Here is a 23,308-nt window from a genome sequence, read left to right on the forward strand (position 1 = left end):
TAAAACATATTCTTATTTTTTTTAGGAGGGCAAAGAAAACAGTAAATCTTACCACTGCACACCCCACTAAATATTGGTGCCGCATAGTCTATGGCAAAGGATGAGGGAGATTCTCCATCGCTGGTGTAAGCCTCAATATTTTTGGAGGACTGAAGGCCTACAGCCAAAGACCCCATCAAATCACTCAGCAGCAAATCGAAAATGCGATTTCAATCTTGCTTTTAAAACGGCCTGGAATATGCTATATTTTCCAAATATGTTCCCCACCCCTGCAGAAAGATGTTCCAGAGTTACAAGCTCTCGAACCCCACTGTTTTGCTTTTCTCTCAGCGGGGTCAGAGTTATTTGCTCCCCCCCCTTTTTTTAAGCACCCATCGAGCTGAAACCCGGCTGCACTTTGCCGGAGGCGACGGCCCTCGAAAGTGTTGCTTTTATTTGCAGCGACAATGACAACATCGTGGTCATAATCTTCCATCGCAACCTGAGCAGAGGCAGGAGTAGAGAAATGAGGCAAAACATGAGCGGGGGAGGGGGCGGCGCTGAGAAAATGGAAATAGCGGGAAACATTCGCGCGAGGAGGGGGCGCTGCCCCGCCTGCGAGTCCACGCTGTACTTTCCTGCCTCTGCTTGCCGCACGTCCACCACCCTCCCGCTCTTCAAAAAGCTGCCCGCACGGCCCCTTTAAGGGTCCGCGCTTGCGCTCTGCAGACCTTACTCCCTTCGCTCAGAAGGAGGCGAGGGCGGGAGGCGGGGGACGAAGAAGCAAAGCCCTGAAAACTAAGCAACGGGGCGCGCGAAGCCGAAGGCTGGCTTTACTCGCGTCACGTGTCCCCCTCCCTCACTCCCTCGTTCTCGGCCCCCCTTTTCCCGTGGCGGCGCGCGCGAGCAAAGAGCACGCTCGGAGGAGGGGGCGCGCTCGCTCGCGTACGTGCGTGCGTGCGAGTTCACGGCGCGAGCCAGCCCCTCGAGCCGCTGTCGCGGGAGCAGCAGCCCTCAGAGCCGTTCCCTCGCTCGCCCGCCTCAGTCAGTCAGTCAGTTACACACTGAGGAGGGAGGGAGGGAAGGAAGGCGAGGGAGCGGGCGGGATTATTATGGGCTGTGGGTGCTGCTGCTGAGGGCTGAGCAAAAGAGAGAGAAATAAATAAGAAATAAACAAAAATGGAGCTGTCTGCAGTGGGCGAGCGGGTGTTCGCGGCCGAATCCATCATCAAGCGACGGATCCGAAAGGTGAGCGGCGGGCCAGCGAGGCCCCAGACCGGGGCTCGGCTTTTTTTAATGGGGGGGGAGGGTGTTTCTGCCGTTGCCACCTCTTTAACCTGCGCTTCCCGTTTCTCCTCTTCCCCACCGCCCCCCCCATTTTACTCTCTCCCCTCATCTCTGCCCCCCCCCTCTGCCAACCCCCCCCCCCGTATTTTGCAGGGACGCATCGAATACCTGGTGAAATGGAAAGGCTGGGCCATCAAGTGAGTTCCCCCCTAGCGCCTCTCTGTGTCTTGTCTGCGTGAAGAAGCCCCGTTCCCGCCTCCTGTGGGCCTCTCGCTGGGCTAATATTATGTGTCCCTTCCCTGGGTGCGCACAAGGCGCGCGCGTGCGCGTGCACACAACACTCACAGTGCCTGTAGGGTGGCTTTATCCTTTTCGCCTCCCCACCCACCAAGAACTCCTCAGCATGTGCTAATATTTCTCTCCCCCCCCCCCCCGCCTTCATTCCTTTGCAAGTGCCTGTAACTGTGTCCATCTGCACTTCTGCAGGTACAGCACTTGGGAACCTGAAGAGAACATCTTGGATTCCCGTCTAATTGCAGCCTTTGAGCAAAAGTGAGTTTGAAATTGATTCTGGACAGTAGAGGGAGAGTTAGGAGTTATCACTTGTTTTGTCTGCAGAATGGAGAGGTGTGACTTTTTTTAAAAAAAACACGTTTAATTTCTCCCCCACAAAGGGAACGTGAGCGTGAGCTGTACGGACCTAAGAAGAGAGGACCCAAGCCCAAAACTTTTCTGCTGAAGGTAACTCTCACTTTAATAACTTGGCTCTAATTGAACCAGTTCAAGTTTCTGGGATCTGATAACTTCAGTATGGTTAAATGCCCACTAAAAACGCTTAACAAAAATAAAACAAAAAACAGAGTCAGTTGGGGAAAGGAAGTAGTTAGAAATTAAAGCTTTACATGTTATTTTGCAGTATGTGTCCAGGGACGCCATAAATTATTGGAAAGCTACAAATATGCTCTTGATCTCTTTCCATCTTTATTTTGACTGAAAGTGATTGATCAAAGTGTATGGAAGTTGGCCTTTTGGCCTCGTGACTTCTTGCTGTCTAAAAATGGGCCAGTGGTTTGCCACCCTTTTTCGCGGACTTGTCTGAAAGCTTTGTTGTTTAGTGTTTTCTCAGAACTTTGAAGAGGGGGCAATGTAAACCAGTAGTTTTAAAAATCTTACTGAAAGAAAATAATTAAACTTTGGAAATGCAAAAGTGCCCAGAAACTTTCTGGACCAGACAGTCCAAAATAGCATTTGTTTAAGGCTATTGTGATTGCAGCACTAAAACCTGCTTTGAGGTTTCTTGTCTGTAAAAAGTGAGAAAAGTGTATGTGTATATCAGTATATCAGAGTTTACGAGGCAGTGCTTAGTATATGAGAGGCAGAGTGGGCTGGGGTTCCGGTTCTCACTAATGCTGCTTTCAGCTCATTTAAAGAGAAGCTCTTACTGATGTGAATTTTGGAAGGATGGGTAGAAATCTGAACCTCAAATGCTGAGGAGGGTTTGCAGAGTTGGCATTTAAACCAGTATAAACCAGTTTGGAAAAGGATGATCCATCATGGAGAATAAAGATTTTAACACCCAAAGTGGATATTTGCACTTTGTCAGGAGTAAGAAAACCTTGGTTGTGTAAATTTCACCACTCTTCTCAGCAAGTTCCTAAATATTCATGCAGGACTTATAAAGATGACTTTGTCTAGTGTTTGACTTCTGATGACATAGGTGGTCTGATTTGATCTGGAAACTAACTGGATAGTTTATTTACAGATGTAAATGATTCAGAAAATCCTGACCTCCATAAGAACTAGCATGGCCAATGGTCAGGATTAATGACAGTTGTAATTCAACAATATCTGAGGGGTTGCAAGTTCACCACTGCTATATTAAGCTAAGGATGACTAATTTAATATATTTGTGAGGATTTTTTTTCTCATTTTCCCAGACAGTGGTTTCAATTTATTAAATTTATACATTGCTTCCCACTAAATGTCCTGAAGCAATTTACAACCAAAGTAAAAAATGCAATTATAAAATCACATAAACCTTATTTTAAACATAGATTTAACCATGTGTCAAATCATTGGTGGTACCCAAATGCCCAGGAAAACAAAAATACACCAAAATGGCAACAAGGTTGATGGCAGTGCTCTGGGGACTAGAGTACAGTTGTACCTTGGTTGTCAAATGGAATCTGTTTGTGAAGTCCGTTCGATTCCCAAAACATTTACAAACCAAGGTGCGGCTTCTCATTGGCCCCAGAAACAATGCTGATGGCTGAAACAAACGTTCGGCTTCCAAAAAATGTTCGCAAACTGGAACACTTATTTCTGGGTTTACGGCATGTACATTGGATAGTCCTTTGTGTAGTATGAAACACTTGAGGCAAATTTGGACCCAGCTCTATTACATTCTCCTAGAGTACCTGAACACTATCTTGGAATACATTTGAATTGATGGTGATACAACAGTAACAACAACAACCACTTCAAATGCTTTCCAAGATAGTATTCAGGTGCTCTGGGATAATGGAAACTAAAATATTGTATGCACATCAGCTTGGCCTTGTGTAAGTACAGGGCCACTTTGTCATGCTATAATTCTTTAACTTATGTATGACCTGCTTTGTACTGAACAACTCTCTAGCTTGCAAAGAATGTGATGCTGGGTCATCGTACAAATTGTAAACATGAAGGTGGGTAGATGTAAGCTAGTAGGAATAAATTAGACGGTCAGTAGCAAGTAATGGATTCTTAGTTCTCTAGGGAATTTCCCAGTCACACTTTGCAGGATGTAGCTTGTGGTCTACAGAGAAATGGGGGGAGGGGCTGCATTCTTTGACAAGTAGTTCTTTCTCTGTTCACTTAAAAATCAGTTTTGCTTTTAATCTTCTATAATTTATTTAAGTTAGAATTTTGGAACCCTCATTATCTCCCTCAGTGCCATTTCTTTTATTCTCAGCCAGGGGGAATCAGGTGCGGAGAGCTTTGCTCATGTAGTTACAAGATGTTTGAAACTCCCAGAGCAGAAACTGATGATTTTAGCAACTTGAACACAGTTGCTACACAGTATAAACAGTCATTTAGAAATTTACAGACTCAAGGTAATACATAAAGGGAGAATTTTAACCGCATGAGTAGAGTGGTCTGCACGACTTCTTTTACTCTCAGAATGGATAAAAACATCCCTTTATATATTACCTTGGGTCAGTACATCAGGTGCTTTATACTATGTTCATGAGAAGTTACTGATTTAAAAGCATGCAAGAAAATGCTTGCAGTTATGTACATTTTACTGGCTTTTCGTGAGTATATAGCTGCTAGAAAATTGGGTTAACCTTCTGTGAGAAGGGGTAAGCGCTGGGCGGGCCAGGTAGAACACAATCTCCTTCAGTTGGCCATTGGGCTGTGTGGCTGAGGACTAATTTTATCTGAGTTTGTTTGTTATAGTTCATGGAAAATATGCCTTGTAGCAGTAAGTCTTTGAGTTCTAGTAAGCAACTCTTACTCAAGTTCTGGACACAGCTTTGTGGAATAGGGGCGGAGGAAGATCCTGAAAGTTGTAATTCAGTACTGTTTGGGTAGCTGTGGAATTTTGCATGCACTAGAGTCAGGTGAGGGTAGAGGCAATACCCCTGTCTCCAGTGATGGAACCTGGACAGAAGATAATCCTGCCTACTCTTGCCATCTGCCCAGTGCTAAGAGCACATGCTTTGGTGGCAAAATGTCCCAGGCTCAGCCCCCAGCATCTCCACATAGGGCTGGGAGAGACTTCTGCCTTGAAACTCTAGACAGCCACTGCCAGTCAGTATCAATCATTCTGAGTTCGATCAGTATAAGGCAGCTTCCTATGTTCATCACTGCTTCTGAGTTTATTTTCTGAACTGATAGCAAATTTCACTTCCAGGGTGTGCAGAAGGTTTGGTCTGCAAAACGGGATGTCTGAGAAGGAAGGGTTGAATGATTTCTAACAAAAGACAAAAACTCCTGCCTGTACAGCTAATGTGCCAATATTTTCTGTTTATGTAGGTTTGCAGAAGAGGAAGCTGAACTATGAGTAATCAATAGAATAAATTAAGTATAGCACTGAGTGGTATTCCCCTAAAGACACAAATATTTAAAATAGAACTTCTGGCAAGGTATAAACAAAGAATCCAGTTTCTGCTTAAGGGGGATTTTTTTAAAAAACAGAAGTATAAGCAATTCATGGATATATGGAAACAGACATTAGAACATAAGAGCCATGCTGCATCCTCTTTTAGCAGTGGTCAACCAAATGCTTTTGGGGAGCCCACAAACAGGACTTGAATATAATCATGCTCTCCTGCTGTTGTTCCTCAGTAACTGGTATTCATAGGCATATCACCTCTGATGCTGGAGGTAGTAGACAGCCTTCATGACTAGTAGCTATTGATAGTTTTATCCTCCATGAATTTGTCTAAACAGTTCTTAAAGCCCATCCAAGTTGGCAGCCATTACTACGTCTTGTAGTATCATAACCATAGTTTATGCTCTGTGTGGCAAAGTACTTCACACAAGTCATCATTGAAAAGAAACAAGTTAACTTTGTATTGTAGTAATTTGAATGCACTGATATGTGAACTTGGTTGGAAAAACGCTTTTAAAATGCAGCAAAAAGCACAAATGTACACGTCTGAAGTCTGACTAATTCTTAGTGCATTGTTTAACTACCCAATATTACAAAATTACATTCATTTCCCAAAACTGGGTTTCCTGATCAAAGAAATATAGATGAACTGCTTTTATATTCTTGTGTCTCCACTTCCAATGTCTTTATCATTTTGTGGGGCTTAAAGGTGTGGACATTTATTAAGTATGTTGCTAGTACTGTAGTACGGGATTTACAATATTAAACACTAGAAGAGGGAGAGGTTATTTAGAAAATTAGTACAGTGCCATAGGTGCATGGCAGGTGGAAACTAATATAATTATGAGATTCTGATGATGTTCTCTGCTATGCCAACTTATCTTGCTGGTTGACTAGAGAATTACTCCTCAGCACTGGAAAGAAAGCACAATATGTATGGCAAGGTGATTGTGTTATCAGCAATTATTGCAATAAAGGAACGCTGTTTATTTTGCATGCATTTAAACTAGCTGAATGGTAACACTGTACTTTTTGCATGTTGTCTCAAGTGAAGTATAGGCATTGGCTCTGAAGGTGTTGTGACTCAGCCTTCCCCTTTTAGATAGAATTTGCTGATCCAGAGGCTCTAAGTAGAGAAAGCTTCTTGTATATTTCCCCCTTCCCTCCCCCTCGTGCCACTCAAAGTATTTTTTACTCATCTCTTGTAATTTATTCTCCCATTTTCCTTTCACACCTATCTTGTACCTCTGCCCACCCCACCCCCTGCCAATTTCTTTCATCCCCGCTTCCTACTCCTTTTACATTCAGTTGTCTCTCCTATGATAGCATCTCTCCATTATCCCCTTCCTTTCTATTCCCAGTTTATTATTATTACTTTTGGAGCTGCTGCATAACCAGAGTCTTTGGTGCTTATATATCTGTGTGGAAAGTAAGTAGGAAGAAAATGGGAAGGAACAGAAGCATTCACCTGCAATTCTTGTTGCAGGCACCAGATGGTGGGAAAAGCTAATTGAACTAAGGGGGTGGGCGATAGATACATTTGGTTAGTCTGATGGTATTTGAATACAGAAGTTAGCTATTTTTGTTAGCACATTGAATGACTTGAGTCATCTGGTCTACAATAAATATCTAGTTGTAAGCATCATACAATGGGATGTTAGTTTTCTAAAAGGGAGGGGACCTTTTATAGTAAGCTAAATCAAATTCAACAGTGTAATATAAAACTAAATTGAAGGAGCGTCTCCATCCCCCCATCGTTATTCCCAGATGCTGAGGTCCAGCACCGAGGGCCTTCTGGCGGTTCCCTCGCTGCGAGAAACCAAGTTACAGGGAACCAGGCAGAGGGCCTTCTCGGTAGTGGCACCCGCCCTGTGGAACACCCTCCCATCAGATGTCAAGGAAATAAACAACTACCAGACTTTTAGAAGACATCTGAAGGCAGCCCTGTTTAAGGAAGCTTTTAATGTTTGACGCACTATTGTATTTTAATATTTTGTTGGAAGCTTCCCAGAGTGGCTGGGAAAACTCAGTCAGATGGGCAGGGTATTATTATTATTATTATTATTATTATTATTATTATTATTATTATCATCCTTTGTTACAAGGGCAGAAGGGATATTAATTTTGTAATCCTCATAATGACTTTGAACATAGATCAGTATCGTCGTCATGGCTTATAGGTGACCCAAGAGTACTGATTTCATGGATGGGATGAGATTTGACCAGGAATATCTCAGCTCACCCTAATGCTGGAAGCTATAGTTGTATCTTAATAGAGGAACTTTGGGGAAACTGCACTTAAATTCCTCAAATAAGGTCCATGACTCAGTTTAGCTGCATTAGTTGTAATTTCTGAACCAACTTCAAGGGAAAATCCTCATAGAGCACATTGCAGTAGTCCAGTTTAGAGGTTACCAAGGCATCACTGTAACCAAGTTATGCGTGTCCAGGAATAGCTGTAGCCTAACATACCAGCCGAAGATGGAAGAAGGCAGTCCTACATTCCCAGCCAATAGTCTGTATGTCCTAATATTGTATATTTAAAGGTTTAATCTGCATGTTAATAGCATAATATCCTTTCTTAAATCTTGCTTCGTTTACTTATGGTTTAGTCAAACCCTGATAATTTTCAAATGGATTTCTGTTTTGTTGCACAGAGTGGGAAAGCTTTTGTATGACCTAAAGCAGGATTGAATAAACCTTTTCCAAATGGAATTAATTGCATTTATTGTTCATTTTCGTGGGAGACCTGATGTTATCCTAGTTAGCTTTACTTCTAAGAAGTGGTGGATGTAATGATCTGGCTGCAAGTCACCTCAAGACATTGTTTGTACATATTACAGGAAAAAAATATGCCTTTCTTTTAAATGCTTACTTTGCAAACTCTCCTGTTACACGTGAAGTTTTGGTAGATTTTAACTTGTGCTGTGCTGCAGTCTGCTAAATGAATAGCCTTAGTAATAACTAACAAATGTTCTTTGAAGAGCATCTCCTAATGTTCTTTAAGTCTTGAACAATCCCAGTATCCCAAACTGTAATTCAAAACCCAGGGTGAAAATGTATGGAAATGGATTTCATGGTTTCCACTATTAGGGTGATTTATGCTTGGTCAGATGGATTCATTTTGGGTTGGGAACATGTTAAGTTTGAAATCCAGGCCTGTGCAGAGCTCAGCCTCCACTTCCTCCAGTTAGGCTTCATATCCTTAAGATGTCAGGTGCCTGCAGTTTAGTATGCAGAATGTGATTTATTCCCATCTAACTCCATTTTTTCCACTGCAGGCTCGGGCCCAGGCGGAGGCCCTACATATTGGGGATGTACATTTTTCTGTCAAGCCTGGTTCTAGCACATCCTCTCCCAAACTCCACTCCAGTGCTGCAGTGCACCGACTGAAGAAGGACATCCGGCGATGTCACCGTATGTCTCGGCGCCCTTTGCCCCGCCCAGACCCCCAGAATAGTGGAGTTGGTGGGGGCACTGGCATCCGCCCTCCTGTCTCTCCCTTTTCAGAAACCGTCCGCATCATCAACCGCAAGGTGAAGCCACGTGAGCCCAAGCGCAGTCGCATTATTCTCAACCTGAAGGTTATTGATAAAGATGGGAAAGTGGGAAGCAGGGGAGGAAGTTTGGCTCGATCCAAGATACCTTCACGAAACCGTGTCATTGGCAAGAGCAAGAAATTCAGCGAGAGCATGCTTCGTAACCAGATCCGCCACATGAAGTTTGGAAACTTCCCGCTGTACAACAAGCCGTCCACTCCAGTCCCATCCTTGGAGGGGAAGACAGAGGCAGGAGGCTCCCAGGGTGCCTCTTGTGGGCTCATGGGCTCTTCTGCCTATGATGCCCGCAGTTCGAGCTCCTCTGACTGCCCCTCACCAGCTCCACACTCCTCATCGGATCCAGATGATTCCCCACCAAAGCTGCTTCCTGAGACACTAAGCCCAGCCATTCCTGACTGGCGTGAATCGGAAGTCCTTGATCTATCAATTCCACCAGAATCGGCAGCCACCAGCAAGCGTTCTCCTTCCGGAGGAGGGGGTCAGATGCCATCATCTCCATCCTCTTCTGACCCAGAGCAGGAGGCTGGGGATTGGCGCCCTGAAATGTCTCCCTGCTCTAATGTGGTGGTCACTGATGTCACCAGCAACCTTCTGACGGTCACCATCAAGGAATTCTGCAATGCAGAGGATTTTGAAAAGGTGGCAGCAGCTGGAGGTGGTGGTGGAGGCAGCAAATGAGAGGCTGCCTTCTTCCTTCAGCGCAGTTGGGGGGAGGGGGAAGGGACAGGGAGGCTCTACTGCAAGATCATGCATGGTGTGAATGCCTGTTTTCTTCTCTCTCCTCCTTATCCATTCTTTCTCTCTTTGCTTGGAAATTAAGATGGTAGTAGAGGAATGGGAATGGATGTGTTTGAAGTTTCCAAATGTCACAGCTGCTAGGGGTTATGGTGGGGCATGAGTTTCCCTTTTGTCTTCAAGGGTTATGTTGCGCTGATTTGGACCTGGTGAATAAGAACTTGGGTGAATGGGTTCGTATCTTTAAGAGGGGAAGGATTTGCTTTTCCATCCTCTTTAATGAAACAGAGACCCTTTGGTCAACACAGGCAGAGTCTGCATTCCTGTTTTCCAACTCTCTACACCTCTGTACCCATCACCTTGCTCTTATATCTGTAGCTTTGGTGAGATTGTATTGACTATACCCTAGGAAGAAGCAGCTTTTTAAGGGGAAGGGAGGTTGGAGAGTAGATCACTATGATTAGGTGGGGGCTGCTACAGAACATCTGGGGAAACTTATGTGCCCTAAATTTTCATTCTGCTGCTGGGCACTCTTCCTCCTTGCATATGCCAAAAGTGCTAACTTGGTAATTGTGGTAGCCCTTGGAGTCAGCCTGGGCACATTCTATCACTTCCATCTGTCTTGAACCATTTCTCAGTCCTGGTTCTAAGACACCCTGCACATTTTTTTTGTGGCGGGCCAAACTAGAGTTTCTTCAGCCTTCTTAAGTTGTCAGTCTTGTGCCCTGCTCCTTCCTCTTCTTAAAGTCTGAGGCATGTGTGTCTCCTTCCTGAAACCTGCTACGATGAAAAGGAGAGGAGCCACACATCCATCTTCCAATGTAGGAGGGATGGAAGAGTTGTGCAGTGAGAGTGAGCCCTGTTCTTATTAACTTAACTCCATCATCCTTCCAGTGAGGTGGGTAGGAGGAGGGCCTGCTTGTTACACATTTCCCCATCTGCATCTCTCTCTAAGTGAGTGAGATGGAAGAACATTCGCATCTACAATTCCTAGGATCTCAAACTGCCTCTACAGTTGCCAACCAAAGGTGCTAAGAACCTATTGTAAAATCTTACTGTGTGTCTCTTGGATCTTTGTGTGTGTGTGTGTGTGTGTGGAGTGCATGTGCAGTGTGTGTTTGCCTCTCCCTCCCATCCACCTGCCAACAACATGCTGTTTTCATGAATTCATTCTGACTGAAACCTTTACAGCCTGTCTTGGAAGGAGGTAAAAATGTGGCTTCTTTGGCTATCTCCTCACCATCCCGCATAATGGGTTAATAACCATGAGCTCATATATTTGTGTCCAAGGTTCACTGCAGAAGTAAAACAATTTCTGTAAAGTTCTGCTCTGTGTTTCTTCTGCCATCTTACGTTCTAGCCCTGTTGCAAGTTTCTCTTTCCCCTCCTGGGTGCCTCTGTTTTGTTACCAGTGGCATGTGTGCGTGCAAGTGTTGCCTGTCATACTATTTGTAATCTTTGTTACATTGTTTTTTTGGGGGGAAGGGGTGTGTGTGTGTGAGGTAGTAATATTTCTCAAGGGCTTGTCTGCATGCTATGCTGTCACTGAAATAACTGCATTCAGTTCTTAATGGCATCTCTCTTCCCTGTATTCCTGTGTGAACTTTCTTTTTTTCAAGGGCTTGCTTAGTTGTTTTATTCACTTTTACATTGAGTTAATTATTTATCAATACATATAAAGACTGGTGCTGCAAAAATTGTGGCATTTTAGCTCATCGGTATCTCACATCAGGAAGGACTTCAGACCTTTTTAAGCTGTCTCACCTTTTCCTCATTGACTTTGCAAAGTTCCACTTGGCTATATCTGTGTTTAAAAAGAAGCCTGGACTTTGCCAAGTACAGGATTGAGAGATGGTGTGTTGTGATACCTTATTAATAATCTTAAATATGAGTGTCTATATATAGAGATGCCTACCATAAGCAAATTGTATAATGTTAAACAGTGTGATTGTCTGTGACAGTTTGAGTGTAGTCAGTACCTAAATTCAAAATGTTGGTTTTCCTTTATCCTGTCATATAACACCTTTTGTGTCTTTTAAAATTATTTCAAAACAAGTGAAATCTACATGGTGTGCAGGCTTAAGTTCCTCCACACTCCTTCCACTAATGTGTAAGTCTAAGGCTTCTTGTAATTCCACAGGCGCATGCTTTGAAATAGCTGTTTGTTGTTTTTCATGAGTTCAGTGAGACAGGCTGTATCATTGCTTTGCCTCAAAGGAAGCGTGGAGGTTTTTTTTATGGGAGTTTATTTTAATGGCTGTAGCTTCAAAGGTGGGTGGGTTGGGTTGTGGGGTAGAGATGTATAATGGGAGATGAAGCAGGGAGACTTGTATTAAAGAGAAGACTTTAAAGGAGAGGAAAAAATGAAATATTTTATGAAGCTGCAAGAGAGGAACTATTATACTGGGTGGGGGTGCATACTAGTCAATCGTGTTTTGAGATTGCTTGGTATGTTTGTGTGGTGTATGGTTTTGAAGTTTGTCTAATATTTGAAAAAAGTAAATGGACAATATAAAAGGGAATTTTAATAGGAAACTCTTCAAATATTTTAACACGTGTTCTTGGCAGATTCCCGCCCCCCCTTCCCTAGAGTCTCTTGTCACTTTGGTTTCTCTGTGTTTCAAAAGAGTAGGACATTCACCTTTCTTGGAGGTGTTGGGAGCTGTTGTCTGTTAGAAGCTGACTGATTTCATGTATGGTACCTCCAATGGCATCAGGTTGGCTCCCCCCCCCAAACAACTTGTCAGTAGTGAAAGGAGGGTGGGGATCAACAATAGCTTTGGAATTTGTTCCAGAAAAAAAGGTCCCAGACTAGAAATGGTCTGGTGGGAGGGCAGATTTGCATGATATGTTAAACACAGTTTTTAATTTCTCCTTCATGACTCTCAAAGCAGTGGGATGAGGGGACACACCTGTTTGAAGGCAGTGGAATAAACCCTTGCCCAGAGGGTGAATTTAGCTATTATTATTAGAATAACATTTATATCCCACTACTTACTGCATCCCACATCCCTAGTCTGTGATCCCAACATGGCACTTGTGGTTCTCCCTCTCGTCTTCACAATGACCCTGTGAGGTAGGTTAGACTGAGAGATAGCGACTGGTCCAAGCTCACCTAGTGAGCTTCATGATTGAGTGGTAATTTGAACCCTGGTCTCCCAGATCCACTGCAACATGCAAACCTCTACACCGTATTGGTTCACGGGGCTGTGTTGAAAGTGTGTCTTCAGATGTCTACTTTCTCCACAGATTAGTTAGCGTGGCACTTGATAAACAAATGGGAATTAATCTTTCTGATAACATGTGAAGTAGCTTTAGTATGAAAGTGGGATGCCGCCTGGCACTCATGTCACAAGCTTCTGTTTCCTGAATACAGATACCAGCTACTCTTGTGCCATGGTGCCAACACACGGGATGCATCCAGCACCATAATTTTGGTGCAGTGATGGCTGATGAGGTGGTACCATACTGATTCTTCTAGTCTACTTAGAACAGCAGCTATTGGACTGGAATTAAGAACATAAGAGCCTGTTGGATCAGTCCAGTTGATGCCTTTGAGAAGTGTGAAAGCAGGACCAGAGCACAGCAGCTCTCCTCCCACTTGTGATTCCCAGCAATTGCCATTCAGAGGCATACTGCCTCTGACAGTGGAGGGAGAACACAGTCATCATGCATAGTCACCACTGATAGCCTTATTCTCCATAGATTTGTCTAATCCTCTTTCCAAGATGGTGGCCATCAAAAGGATTAGCAGTCCCTGTCTGTCTCATAGTTGAGTTGAGCTGGGTGAGTTACTACTGATGCTCTAAAACTACATGACTAAAAGTACTTTAAAGGCCATTCCCTTGAGGAGGCAGGTGACAAGCAAAGCCTTGGCAGATAGGTGATTGTGAAACCAATTGGATGGAGCAGGGTTTAGTTGACTGCATCAGTGGTATCTTCTCCATCTCCATGCAGTATGATGACTCTTGTTGGGATCAGAGGCTAGGGATATGGATTGTGGTAAGTAGCCCACAGATGCATGAGTCACTCCACTTGTGCAGTACCAGGAGTCGCTCTGATGCAAAGATAAGCCTTCTGTTTTGGCTAGCATTTTGACCACTTCTTTGGCATTAGCAACCACAGCTCCTAACCAACATCCCTAGGGAGTTCTATGCTGCTAAGATTTTACCAACCTGGTAGCTCATTTGCTTGAACATTCCCCCTCCATCTCTAGAAAGAACCATCACTCTTGAAGGGGGAGGGTCAGATGCAGGTAATGCTGGAATGTAGGGTTGCTTGGTTTTGCCTTGAAATTTTCCCTTTTACAGTATTTGGCACACAACCTCCAAAAGCAGATTGTGTTCATCTTTCCTGTTAAGTGGCAAACCTTGTACCTGACACATTCTAGCCACCAGATGGTGACAGAGGGCTACTGTTAACTGCTTCATGATTTGGGCTGTCTTTTGCCTTGAATCATTGTGAATTTTAATGTAATAGAGGATAGGATACATCCTGTATTCTTTTGCGTCTGTGCCATGTTTGTTGTACTTCTTGTTCTTAGAGAGGAGAGTTTGAATGGGGGGAGGGGAGGGAGAAAGAAACTAGTTTTGCAAAAAAAGAAAAGAAAAAAGGTTTTTTTAAAGGTAATGAGATTTTTACAGACAGAAGGATAGAGAATTTAAAAATATTAAATGCAGTGATTGCACAAACTGTAGTGATTTTAGCTGGTCCTTAAAGAAAAGAGTATTTTTAGTATTTGTGTGTGGTAGGGAGGGTGGTGTTCAGGCCATTCAAATTGGGCAAGGGAAGAGCAAAAAGTAACAGTGTCTGAGTTGAGAAAGCAAGTCCTTAAAAACCTATTTTCTCTTCCCTCTACTTTCTTTTACTTGGGGCGAAGGGAGGAAGAATGCCTCCCATCTTTCCTTCCTTTCTGGATATGATTGATCCAGAATTCAGCCTGGTTCTGGCAAAGCTTTGTCAGAAGGGCTATGTGGCATGTTATCCACTTGCAGATTAACAGTTTAGGCATCAATATGACCTACTGAGGTGAGAGCTATTTGATGAAGTGGGACATGTTGCTGCTTTGTGGTTGTTCAGTAAGTAAAAGTATCTAAGATACCAGGCAAGCAGGAAATATGTGTTTTAGCTGTGAACCAAACAAACTATTAGAAGCTGGCAAAACTTTCCTCATAATAGGTCAACCTCAATGTATACTGGGTTTCATAACAAAGAATTCCTTCTAATTAATCTAATTCACTTTACATCTTCCAGGTACATTTTACCAAGATGTTCTCAAGTGGGTAACAGCCTTGATATGTGAGGAAAAAGTGATTAGGACCTTCGTGAGGATAGCAAACACCAAACTAATGATGGCAGCTTGGGTTGCAGTGATTGCTTTCATTCTGAGCCCTGAGGGAAAGCAAGGTGAAAGGAGCAAGTATGTGATCAAGATTTTAGCAAAAGAGACATCATGGAAGGGGAGATTCCATTAAAAGGGGGAGTGTTGGTTGGGTGTGAAGATTGTCCCCAGAATTTATGTGGCACTGACTGGTGGAGAATGGGCTGGCACTTTCCCTCCTGTTCCAAAGTGTCCAGATTGGCTTTTTTTCCATGAGTGCCAATGCAAAATCTGTAGAAGAGACCACCCGTCGTCCACTTCAGTATCAATTTTCAGACAGCAGAGGAATAGTCTCCTGGTGTTTATAGGATACACCCTAAGACAAGAAGGATGAAGTGTGACAGTTTTTGTTGGAGGAAGACTGTCCTGCTACTTGAGCAGTATATTTCTTTGTGGAAGTAGCTTTCATGTTTATCTGTTGCTTGCAAAATTACACCTTTGCTTCTGTGCTCTTAATTGTTCACTTCTTGTAGTTAGCAGCAAAGCATAGTTGAAATGGAAGTTTGGAATCTGTTTAGGAAAAAGTATTATATCTCCCAGAAAGCTAAATCTTTCCTGCTAGGTTGTCCAGCTTTCTGTATTGTGCAGAGAACTCATTTTTTATCCACTCACTATTATCTCTTTTTCTCATCTGTTACCAACCAGTTGAACTGTGATATCCTTCCTCAGGGGGACTTGAGTCCCATGTCTCTGTATGTGCTAACCTATATGTGATAATTGGTTATCAATAGGCTATGGGTGCATGCAACGGGCAGTGATAGGGAAATTCTGAGAACAATACGCTGGTCCTGTGATTCCTGGTGAGCTGCTGAAATACAGTGTCTCCCGTCTCAGGAGAATTCCCCTCTTTGCTCAATAACTTAGTACCCATTTTGGCCACGGAGAACTACCTGCAATCCTACCTCCATTATAAAATGGGTGCTATCTGAGCTGAGTCTTCCTGGTTAATAAGCACCCATGTTCCCCCCCTCTTGTGCGTAGGGGAGGTTTAGTTGCTTTGCAACATTATTTCTTGTCCACCATCCATGGAAGCTGCAGTTGTGTGAGTGAACAACATTTTGGGTAACTGAGATGGAGCAGAAAATCAGGAAAAGGCATCCCCGCCCCCCCCGCCCCCGTGCCAGATAATTAGGAGAGGCCCTTGGTCTCAGGAGGTATAAGATTCCAAGTGGGCCTTTGGTAAGGAAATGTAATAGGCCTGGAATGGATTTCACACTTAGTGCTCAGAGTCCTTCTGTTATGAACCATCATGTTGCTATTCCCCCTCCCCCCTTGCCTCTTCCCTTGAGGCTTTGCACTGTTTTGCCTGGTGCATCCTGTGCTCCAGTGTTGCTTGCTTTGCTGCTTTTTTGACTGTCCACTAGTGGTGCAAGAGCTGGGATCTTATTTTCTTATTACTGAAGTGTGTGTGTGTGTGTGTGTGTGTGTGTGTGTGTGTGTGTAAGTAAAATCCTCCACTTAACCCACCACAGTGCTTTGTGTTATGCAAAGCCAGCATGGGCCAGTAGCATGACCATAAGGCTGAGAACTAGGAATGTCTGAATGCTGTGATCTGCAAGCCACTTGGCTTCCAAAGTATGTACTGAAGGAGGCTGTTCTTATGAAAGCTGCTCCCAGCACTTATGAACAGCCCTAATTGTATTTAGTATTTTCCCCATAAAATGTTTAGCTTTCACCCAAGTCAGGTTTTGCACAGCCACGAAAGAGGAGCCTGGTGTTGGAATATTCTTCTTCCATGTATGGCTTCCTTTCTCAGTTAATGCAACAGCAACACCCTGATTGCCTCGCAGTCTCTCCTGCCCTACTTGAGAGGTTTACTGAGAGGTTTCTTGAGATTGAAGTGTCAGGGTTACTTATGTATGGCATATGAACAACATCTGAAGCCACCTTTGTCCCATTTAGTTCTTATTGATCCAACCAACCCAATGCTGGTTGATGGGCAGTGGCACTCCAATATCTTAAACATTTCAGACAGAGATTTTTCCCCCAGCCCCTTTTTAATGAGGGGCGTTAGAGATTCAATGTGGCCCCTTATTGTTTTCAAAATATGTGGTTTAACACTGAGTTAAGAGCTTCCCCCAATGTCATTGTTATGCCCTTTGTGCCAGTTCCATGTTTTCCTGAACGATTAATTGTGCCATCTATTTCATTTCTCTTTTACTCCAGTCTCAGCCAAAAGATTTTCCTTGAAACAGAAAGGTGGCGTGACACTGAAATTCATCTGTGCATTTGGATGTGCCATTGCCACAGATCATAGGACCAAGGCTGTGTGTAGATTGTTCAAGTGTAGAATTTAGCTTCGGCTCTGGAATTCAGCATCTTGTATGGGATTGGGATTTGAAATTCAGCTTCGTAAGAAACTGCATTCTTTATCCTTTTTTAAAAAAAGCTAACTTTTATGGCTGCAAATATAAGTTTGAAAATGTGTGAGCAATGCATGGTGAAGAAGCCAGAGCGGGGCCTGAGCATGGGTTCACAGCCCTGCATAGTTCCGTTTGTGCCGCCCAATGACTAGCAGTAGCAGAGTAAATGGTGCAAAGTAAGCAAATCTATGCAGATGTACCTTGCATGACTTAGGCATGTAGCAACCTTGGGTGAGTGCAGAGTTTAGATTATCTTGTTGGAGATACATAATCTCTTGAACTACAGAATACACTCAGCCTTCGTTAAGACTTAATCTGGAGATGCGAAATATTTGGTCCACCAAGCCTTGGCACCCAAATCCCACTCACTCTCTTCAGGCCCCCTTCTCCAGTCAGCTGAGCTGTGTGGTGGGGGAGACCCCCACACATGCTGTTCAGCTATTCAGATTACATATCAGCAGTGAGGAAGAGGGAGCTTGCTGTATTTCCTGTGCTGCATGGTGAGAAAAGGAGCCCTTTCCTCACTGCAGAGCTTGGCAGTAAAATGGGTTGCCCATGGAGAAAGGGGCTATACTCTTCCTCAATTTATATTTCTGTGTTTCTGTGCTGCATTAATGAGCTGTCTAGTCCATTGCTGGTCTGTGGAGCCTGTCCACTTTCCCATGAGGGACCCATTACTGATGCTATGTCAAGTAAAAGTAACATCTTGATGAAAGCTGTGTGGTCTCAGAGCTGCTTCAATACATAAGAACTTGATAGGGTTAGGCCAAAGGTTCATATACCACCTATTGCTGTCTCCACTGGTAACCCTTATTGGGTGCCATATGTGTAATAGGCAGCCTGAAGGCTGCACCATGCTTAATTGTTTATTTTTTGGGTTGCTGATCACTTGCCAATCTGCAGCTACAATATACAAAGATTCTGCAGGGATCAAGTTGATCCCTCTGGTTTTTCTAACATCTGGGGATTATTTCGGTCACTTAATTGGTCATTGCCAGTACTGAATAAGTGGGGATTGAAATGTATGCCTTTCTGTGGCTATATTTCTTCCTTCTGTGTAGCACAGGATGATGCTGTGTAAGGCTCTCAACATTGTAGCTGTTGACAAGGAAGAAGCATTCCCAAGATGTACTTGGATGCTGATGATTCCTTGTTAGTCTGAAGCTTTCACTGAAGGAAATAAAGGCATGCAAGTGATCTGGGGGGAAAACTTGCTTCTTTACAATGGGCAGTAAAACGATAATTTGCAGATGAGTATGTTTTGCAGCTTAACATTTGATTGGATTCATTTAAGTCCCAATTCCAATATGCTGAAAACCCATTCCTATTTTGTATAGCACTTAAAAAAATTTGCAGGCACATGCTTTAAAAGTTCAGCACTCTCATACTGTGGCTTCTAATGTGAAGTACTTTGCTGTTTTAAATGGGGTATCCTCTTCCATTGTTCTTTGCCTGATCACCATGTTTAGCATTTATTCTAGTCTCTCACAGAACCAGCCATTCCATACTGTTTTTTCCAGACACAAGAATGACTTGTAGGAATTGTCCTATGTCATTAAATAGCATAGTGGGGAATATTTATTACTCAGAGACTGACAAGGGTATTGCTGAGACTTTTGAGTCTTTCAGTATCAGTCCTTATGAAGTCAACACATGTATGTTACTTTTTTGGTGCCGGAATGACATGGAGGAACTTTCCAATGTTGCATGTATAGTAATGTGGGAAGCAACTCCTAGTTCAACACATGTATGTTACTTTTTTGGTGCCGGAATGACATGGAGGAACTTTCCAATGTTGCATGTATAGTAATGTGGGAAGCAACTCCTAGTTCTTTACAGTCAAGCTTTTCAGTGGAGCAAGAAAATAATGTAGCAACTCAACTATTCTTCAGAGACTGCTGTAAGTGTCCCATGTAATTAGTGGAAGATTGCCCTGTGGTATTCATAGGCCATTATCAGTAGTAGAAAGATGTCCCCTTAACCTGGGAATAATTTATGGTTCTAATCTGGGGAATACTGTTGCTCATAGGGCGTGACATGCAAAGAATGTGGGACACCTGTGCAGATGCAAAAGCTAGGCAGCAAGTTAGGTGGTGGATATTCTCCAAGATGAATGCCACAGGGGGTAAGTGACTGGCAGAAAGTTGGGACTTCTAAGGATGCAGTTTGTTTCATGGTGGCTGCTACCACCAGCCTAAAGTAAATATATCTAACCACGGCTTTAGTGATGTTCCTGGTGCTGATTCCCCCTCCCCACATTCCTGCAATTTTATACTCAAAGCAATTCATCTTCCACATTTCTCTTTGTGAGTTCTCTTGAAGAAAAGCCTCTTGTTCCAGGAGGTTCAGAATTGGTGTTTGCTCCTCTTTTACGCTCACCCTTGCACTTGCCATTGCCAGGCCTCAACCTTGCCAGTCATGCTGCTGCTGTCAGTGTGATCCCATTGCGAGCCTTGTAAGGGCTTTCTAAGGCGATGGTGGCACTTGCTTCGAACCTTATACAACTGCAGTCAATTGAGAGGGTTAGTGTAAGTCTGCACATTTGGCTTTTGCAAAGTTGAGGCCTTAAGCTGAGTTTTGTCAAAGGGTGAGCTGAAGTTGCTGTGTTCTTGCCTCTTGGCGTATGAAATAGGCTTTAAAAACCAATAACTAAATATATATCTGGTAACTTTTTAATTTTGGCAAAAAATGCATTTAATGAAACAATTGTGCATGAATGAAGTGTTATCTATTATTTTTGTCTTATTCATTTTTAAATATAGTGTTTGCATTTGCTTGGTTGCTTTTAAAAATCCAGTTCTCAGCTGGCTAAACTGTCTAGAGTGGATGGATGGGAAGCATAGTGGGGTGGGTGATTGAATCACCACCCCCCACTGGCATTTCCATCAGAAAAGTGGCTTGCTCCAGGTTTTGCGGGGGGTTGTGCTAATTACTCTTGTGTGCTTGTACATTTTGTTCTTTCTGCTGCTCTTGAGTATTGTATCAATGCCAGAAATGGGGAGTTAAAAAGATGAACCCCAATAAATTGTTACATTCCAAAGCTTCTTGCCTTTGTTGTATGTATGTTTGATCCCTTCTAACTTACAAAAATACGAATGACCAAATGCAAGTTTCCTCTGCCCTGGAATGGGCTGAATCACTTTGTTTCACTCCCATGGTTCATTGCAGGGCTGGGGGGGGGGCATGATCTACATATTCATTTCTCAGTTCAGTGCCTTCGATATGCAGTGCAATGCACACAGCTCTTGTGCATCCAAGTACCTCATTCACTTCAATAGCAAATGCCTTTCTTTCTCCTAGCGTTTGAAACCGAGAACTGCATCTCATTGGGCTTTGTCTGCAAGTTTTGCTCATAGATGTATTGGGGTGTGTGAGTGTACCGAAACTAGCCTTCTGTTCAAAGGTAAAAATTATATTTGTTGCCCCACCCACTTCTGCACATCTCTGGCATTTGACTCTCAAAAGGTTGCCCAGAAGGCAATGTAGCCTTTGTGTTGAAAGAGGTTCCCCATCCCTACTAGACACAGGATTAGAACTTTCAGTATCCGCCACTGAAAAGGACTGATGGATGGAGGCGGAAATGCACTCTTCCCCACCCTGCTGGGAACGGAGGGGAAATTTGGTTCAATTTGCACTTTACCACCTCTCCATTTGAACCTGGCCTGTCTTGGTACTTTGCCTTTCTGCATCCTGTTCCTTCAGAGAGTTGGCAGCAGCAGTGCGTCCTGAGTGGCTGTTAATTACAGGCAGCCTTTTGAAAGAAATCCTTTAATCTCTCTCAAAGCTGCTAAACTAGCATCTGTCACAAATACTGCTTGGTGCCACACCTTCCTTTCTGAAAGAAGCAGGGGAGGATGGAGGAGAGAAATGGCTATTTCCCAAAAAGGCAGTATTAGGAAGCTGGAATGGGAAGAACACTGCATGGGTCCAAATAGAGCAGGGGTTGGCAAACTACGGCCCAGGGGCCGGATGCAGCCTGAAAGGGTCGTGAATCCTGCCTGCATGGCCATTTGAAAATCCCCGCCAAGTGTCCGAGGCCGAAAGGCCACGTTGGTGTTTACTTCAACATGGCACGGGGCGGCAAGCATCTCCAACACGGCTTTTCAGCAATGACGGGACTTTTCAGCAGCTTGAACAGAGTTAACCTTGATAACCTGGCTACAATCCAGCAGGAGTTATGTCCAACTATATTTTCCATTTACAGCAACTGATACTTTGCACTTTAAAATTTATATGAAACACAGGATTACCCAGAACTGCTAAAAGTCTAATTGTGCCAGATTCTTTACATATATACAGTTACATGTAGGCATGGCACTGTTGTAGACAGTGAGCTGGAATGGTGTCATCTGCTAGATTTAGTCCTAGCTTTTGGCAGAATTCCTTTAAAATATTTATTCATCCTTTGGAGAATGATTGTGCTTTTGGAATAGGGTAGGAATTTAAGGAAATACATCCTGCACCAAGGGTGGGGAGTGTCTGTTCTACTATCTAACCCTCCAGGCCTACTAAGTACTTTTCCTAGGCTGCACCCCACCCTGGCCCCCCTTCAAGTGTTTTTGCTTGGTTGGAATGAGTTCTTGAACGTGGTAATGCCGAGTTTCTTTCGTTCCTGAATAGAGCGTGGAGAGCAGGAGGTGAGAGGGAAGAAACCTCAGACATTAGTGTGCCTGGAACGTAGCTGACTGTACAAAGGGTAAGTGTCACAGCTTCAGCCACTTTTGCCTCTTCCCCTCCCTATTATTACCATGTGGCCCCCATAAGGTTTCCCCTTGAGGAATATGGCCCTTCAGCTGAAAAATGTTCCCCATCCGTATCCTAGACTCAACAGTTTCAAGCTTAAGGTGACAACTCTTATATACAGAGTTGAAGTTGCATGATTATAGCCAGCTCTTTGTTGAATATTGTCAATCCCAGGGAGAGGAAGAAAGCAATAAACAGAAAAAACAACAATATACAAAAATGACAAAGTCATATAAACAGACCCAATAAGCAATAATGTAACAATTTATGTTACAACATGCAAAACTACAATAACAAAAATCAATATTTGTAATTTAGCCAAATATCTAGGTAAAAACAAACACGTTCAAACAGATGAAGCAACCAAAGGTCTTCTCAACAGTCCCTTCCCCTGTTTTTCACCTATGGCAGCCCATAGGAATGCTTCGGGGTCTGGATGTCACGATCATTTCTTGAAACAGCAGTAGCATCTGTAACAGGTCATTTGTGGAGTTCTGTCCAATCTACCAGACCTTTGCAGGAAACCATGAGCACCTGCAAATTTGCCAATTCCATATCTGCAGCCTTGGCTTCCCGTATCTTCTGCATCAGGGAGTGGATTTTCCTTCTTTGTTCCTCGGAGATGCATCCGAAATGTCTGTGAGTCTATCCATACCCTTGAGATGCGTTGTTTGCAATGGAGTCTGCACTTTTCTTCAAATGCACTACAAAACCGTGCCAAGAAGCCCTCCGGCAACGTAGCAAGGGCCGGCTGCTTTTGCCGGTGGCTGAGGTCATTCAAGGGGTTGAGGATGCTGCCCAGAGATCCCCTCCTTCCTGGGCTCCGTGGGGCTTCCTTGCCTGAGCCTCTTCCCTGGCTGTTGATAGGGGCAGGGCTGAATTTAGTTGCCTGGAGCTCCCTGTTGTTGATGCTGCTGCTGCTGCCGCAATACCCCAACTGCTGTCAGTAATTGAATAAATTGTATAAAGGGAAAATAAAAAGGGGGGGAGGAGGAAAAATGGAGGATTTAGCACTGAGCTCTCTGACCCTTCTGTACACAAGGTAGGGCCAGACTGGAGAGGGTGGGATGGCCCCTCCCCCAGAAGGATTCAAACTGGACCCTACCTGCCTGCAAGAGAGGAGGAGCCAGCCCCTAGCAGGACTGCCCTCCAGGAACCCTGG

At 43.7% G+C, this 23,308-nt stretch overlaps 1 protein-coding gene across 2 annotated transcripts; it reads left to right on the forward strand.

Moving 5' to 3' along the window:
• The first annotated feature begins 946 nt into the window (after positions 1-946).
• On the forward strand, positions 947-17,418 carry CBX6 (chromobox 6). Of its 2 annotated transcripts, none has more exons than XM_053406652.1 (5): positions 947-1,227; positions 1,420-1,463; positions 1,753-1,818; positions 1,941-2,007; positions 8,647-17,418. In XM_053406652.1, exons 1-5 carry the CDS (start codon positions 1,159-1,161, stop codon positions 9,601-9,603), a joined length of 1,203 nt encoding a protein of 400 aa, XP_053262627.1. In that variant the 5' UTR covers positions 947-1,158; the 3' UTR covers positions 9,604-17,418. The 2 variants fall into 2 exon arrangements, with proteins under 2 accessions (XP_053262627.1, XP_053262628.1); XM_053406653.1 differs by having other exon boundaries at positions 948-1,227; positions 8,701-17,418.
• Positions 17,419-23,308: the final 5,890 nt, after the last annotated feature.

Source organism: Podarcis raffonei, chromosome 10 (assembly GCF_027172205.1).
Source record: "Podarcis raffonei isolate rPodRaf1 chromosome 10, rPodRaf1.pri, whole genome shotgun sequence".
Taxonomy (NCBI): domain Eukaryota; kingdom Metazoa; phylum Chordata; class Lepidosauria; order Squamata; family Lacertidae; genus Podarcis; species Podarcis raffonei.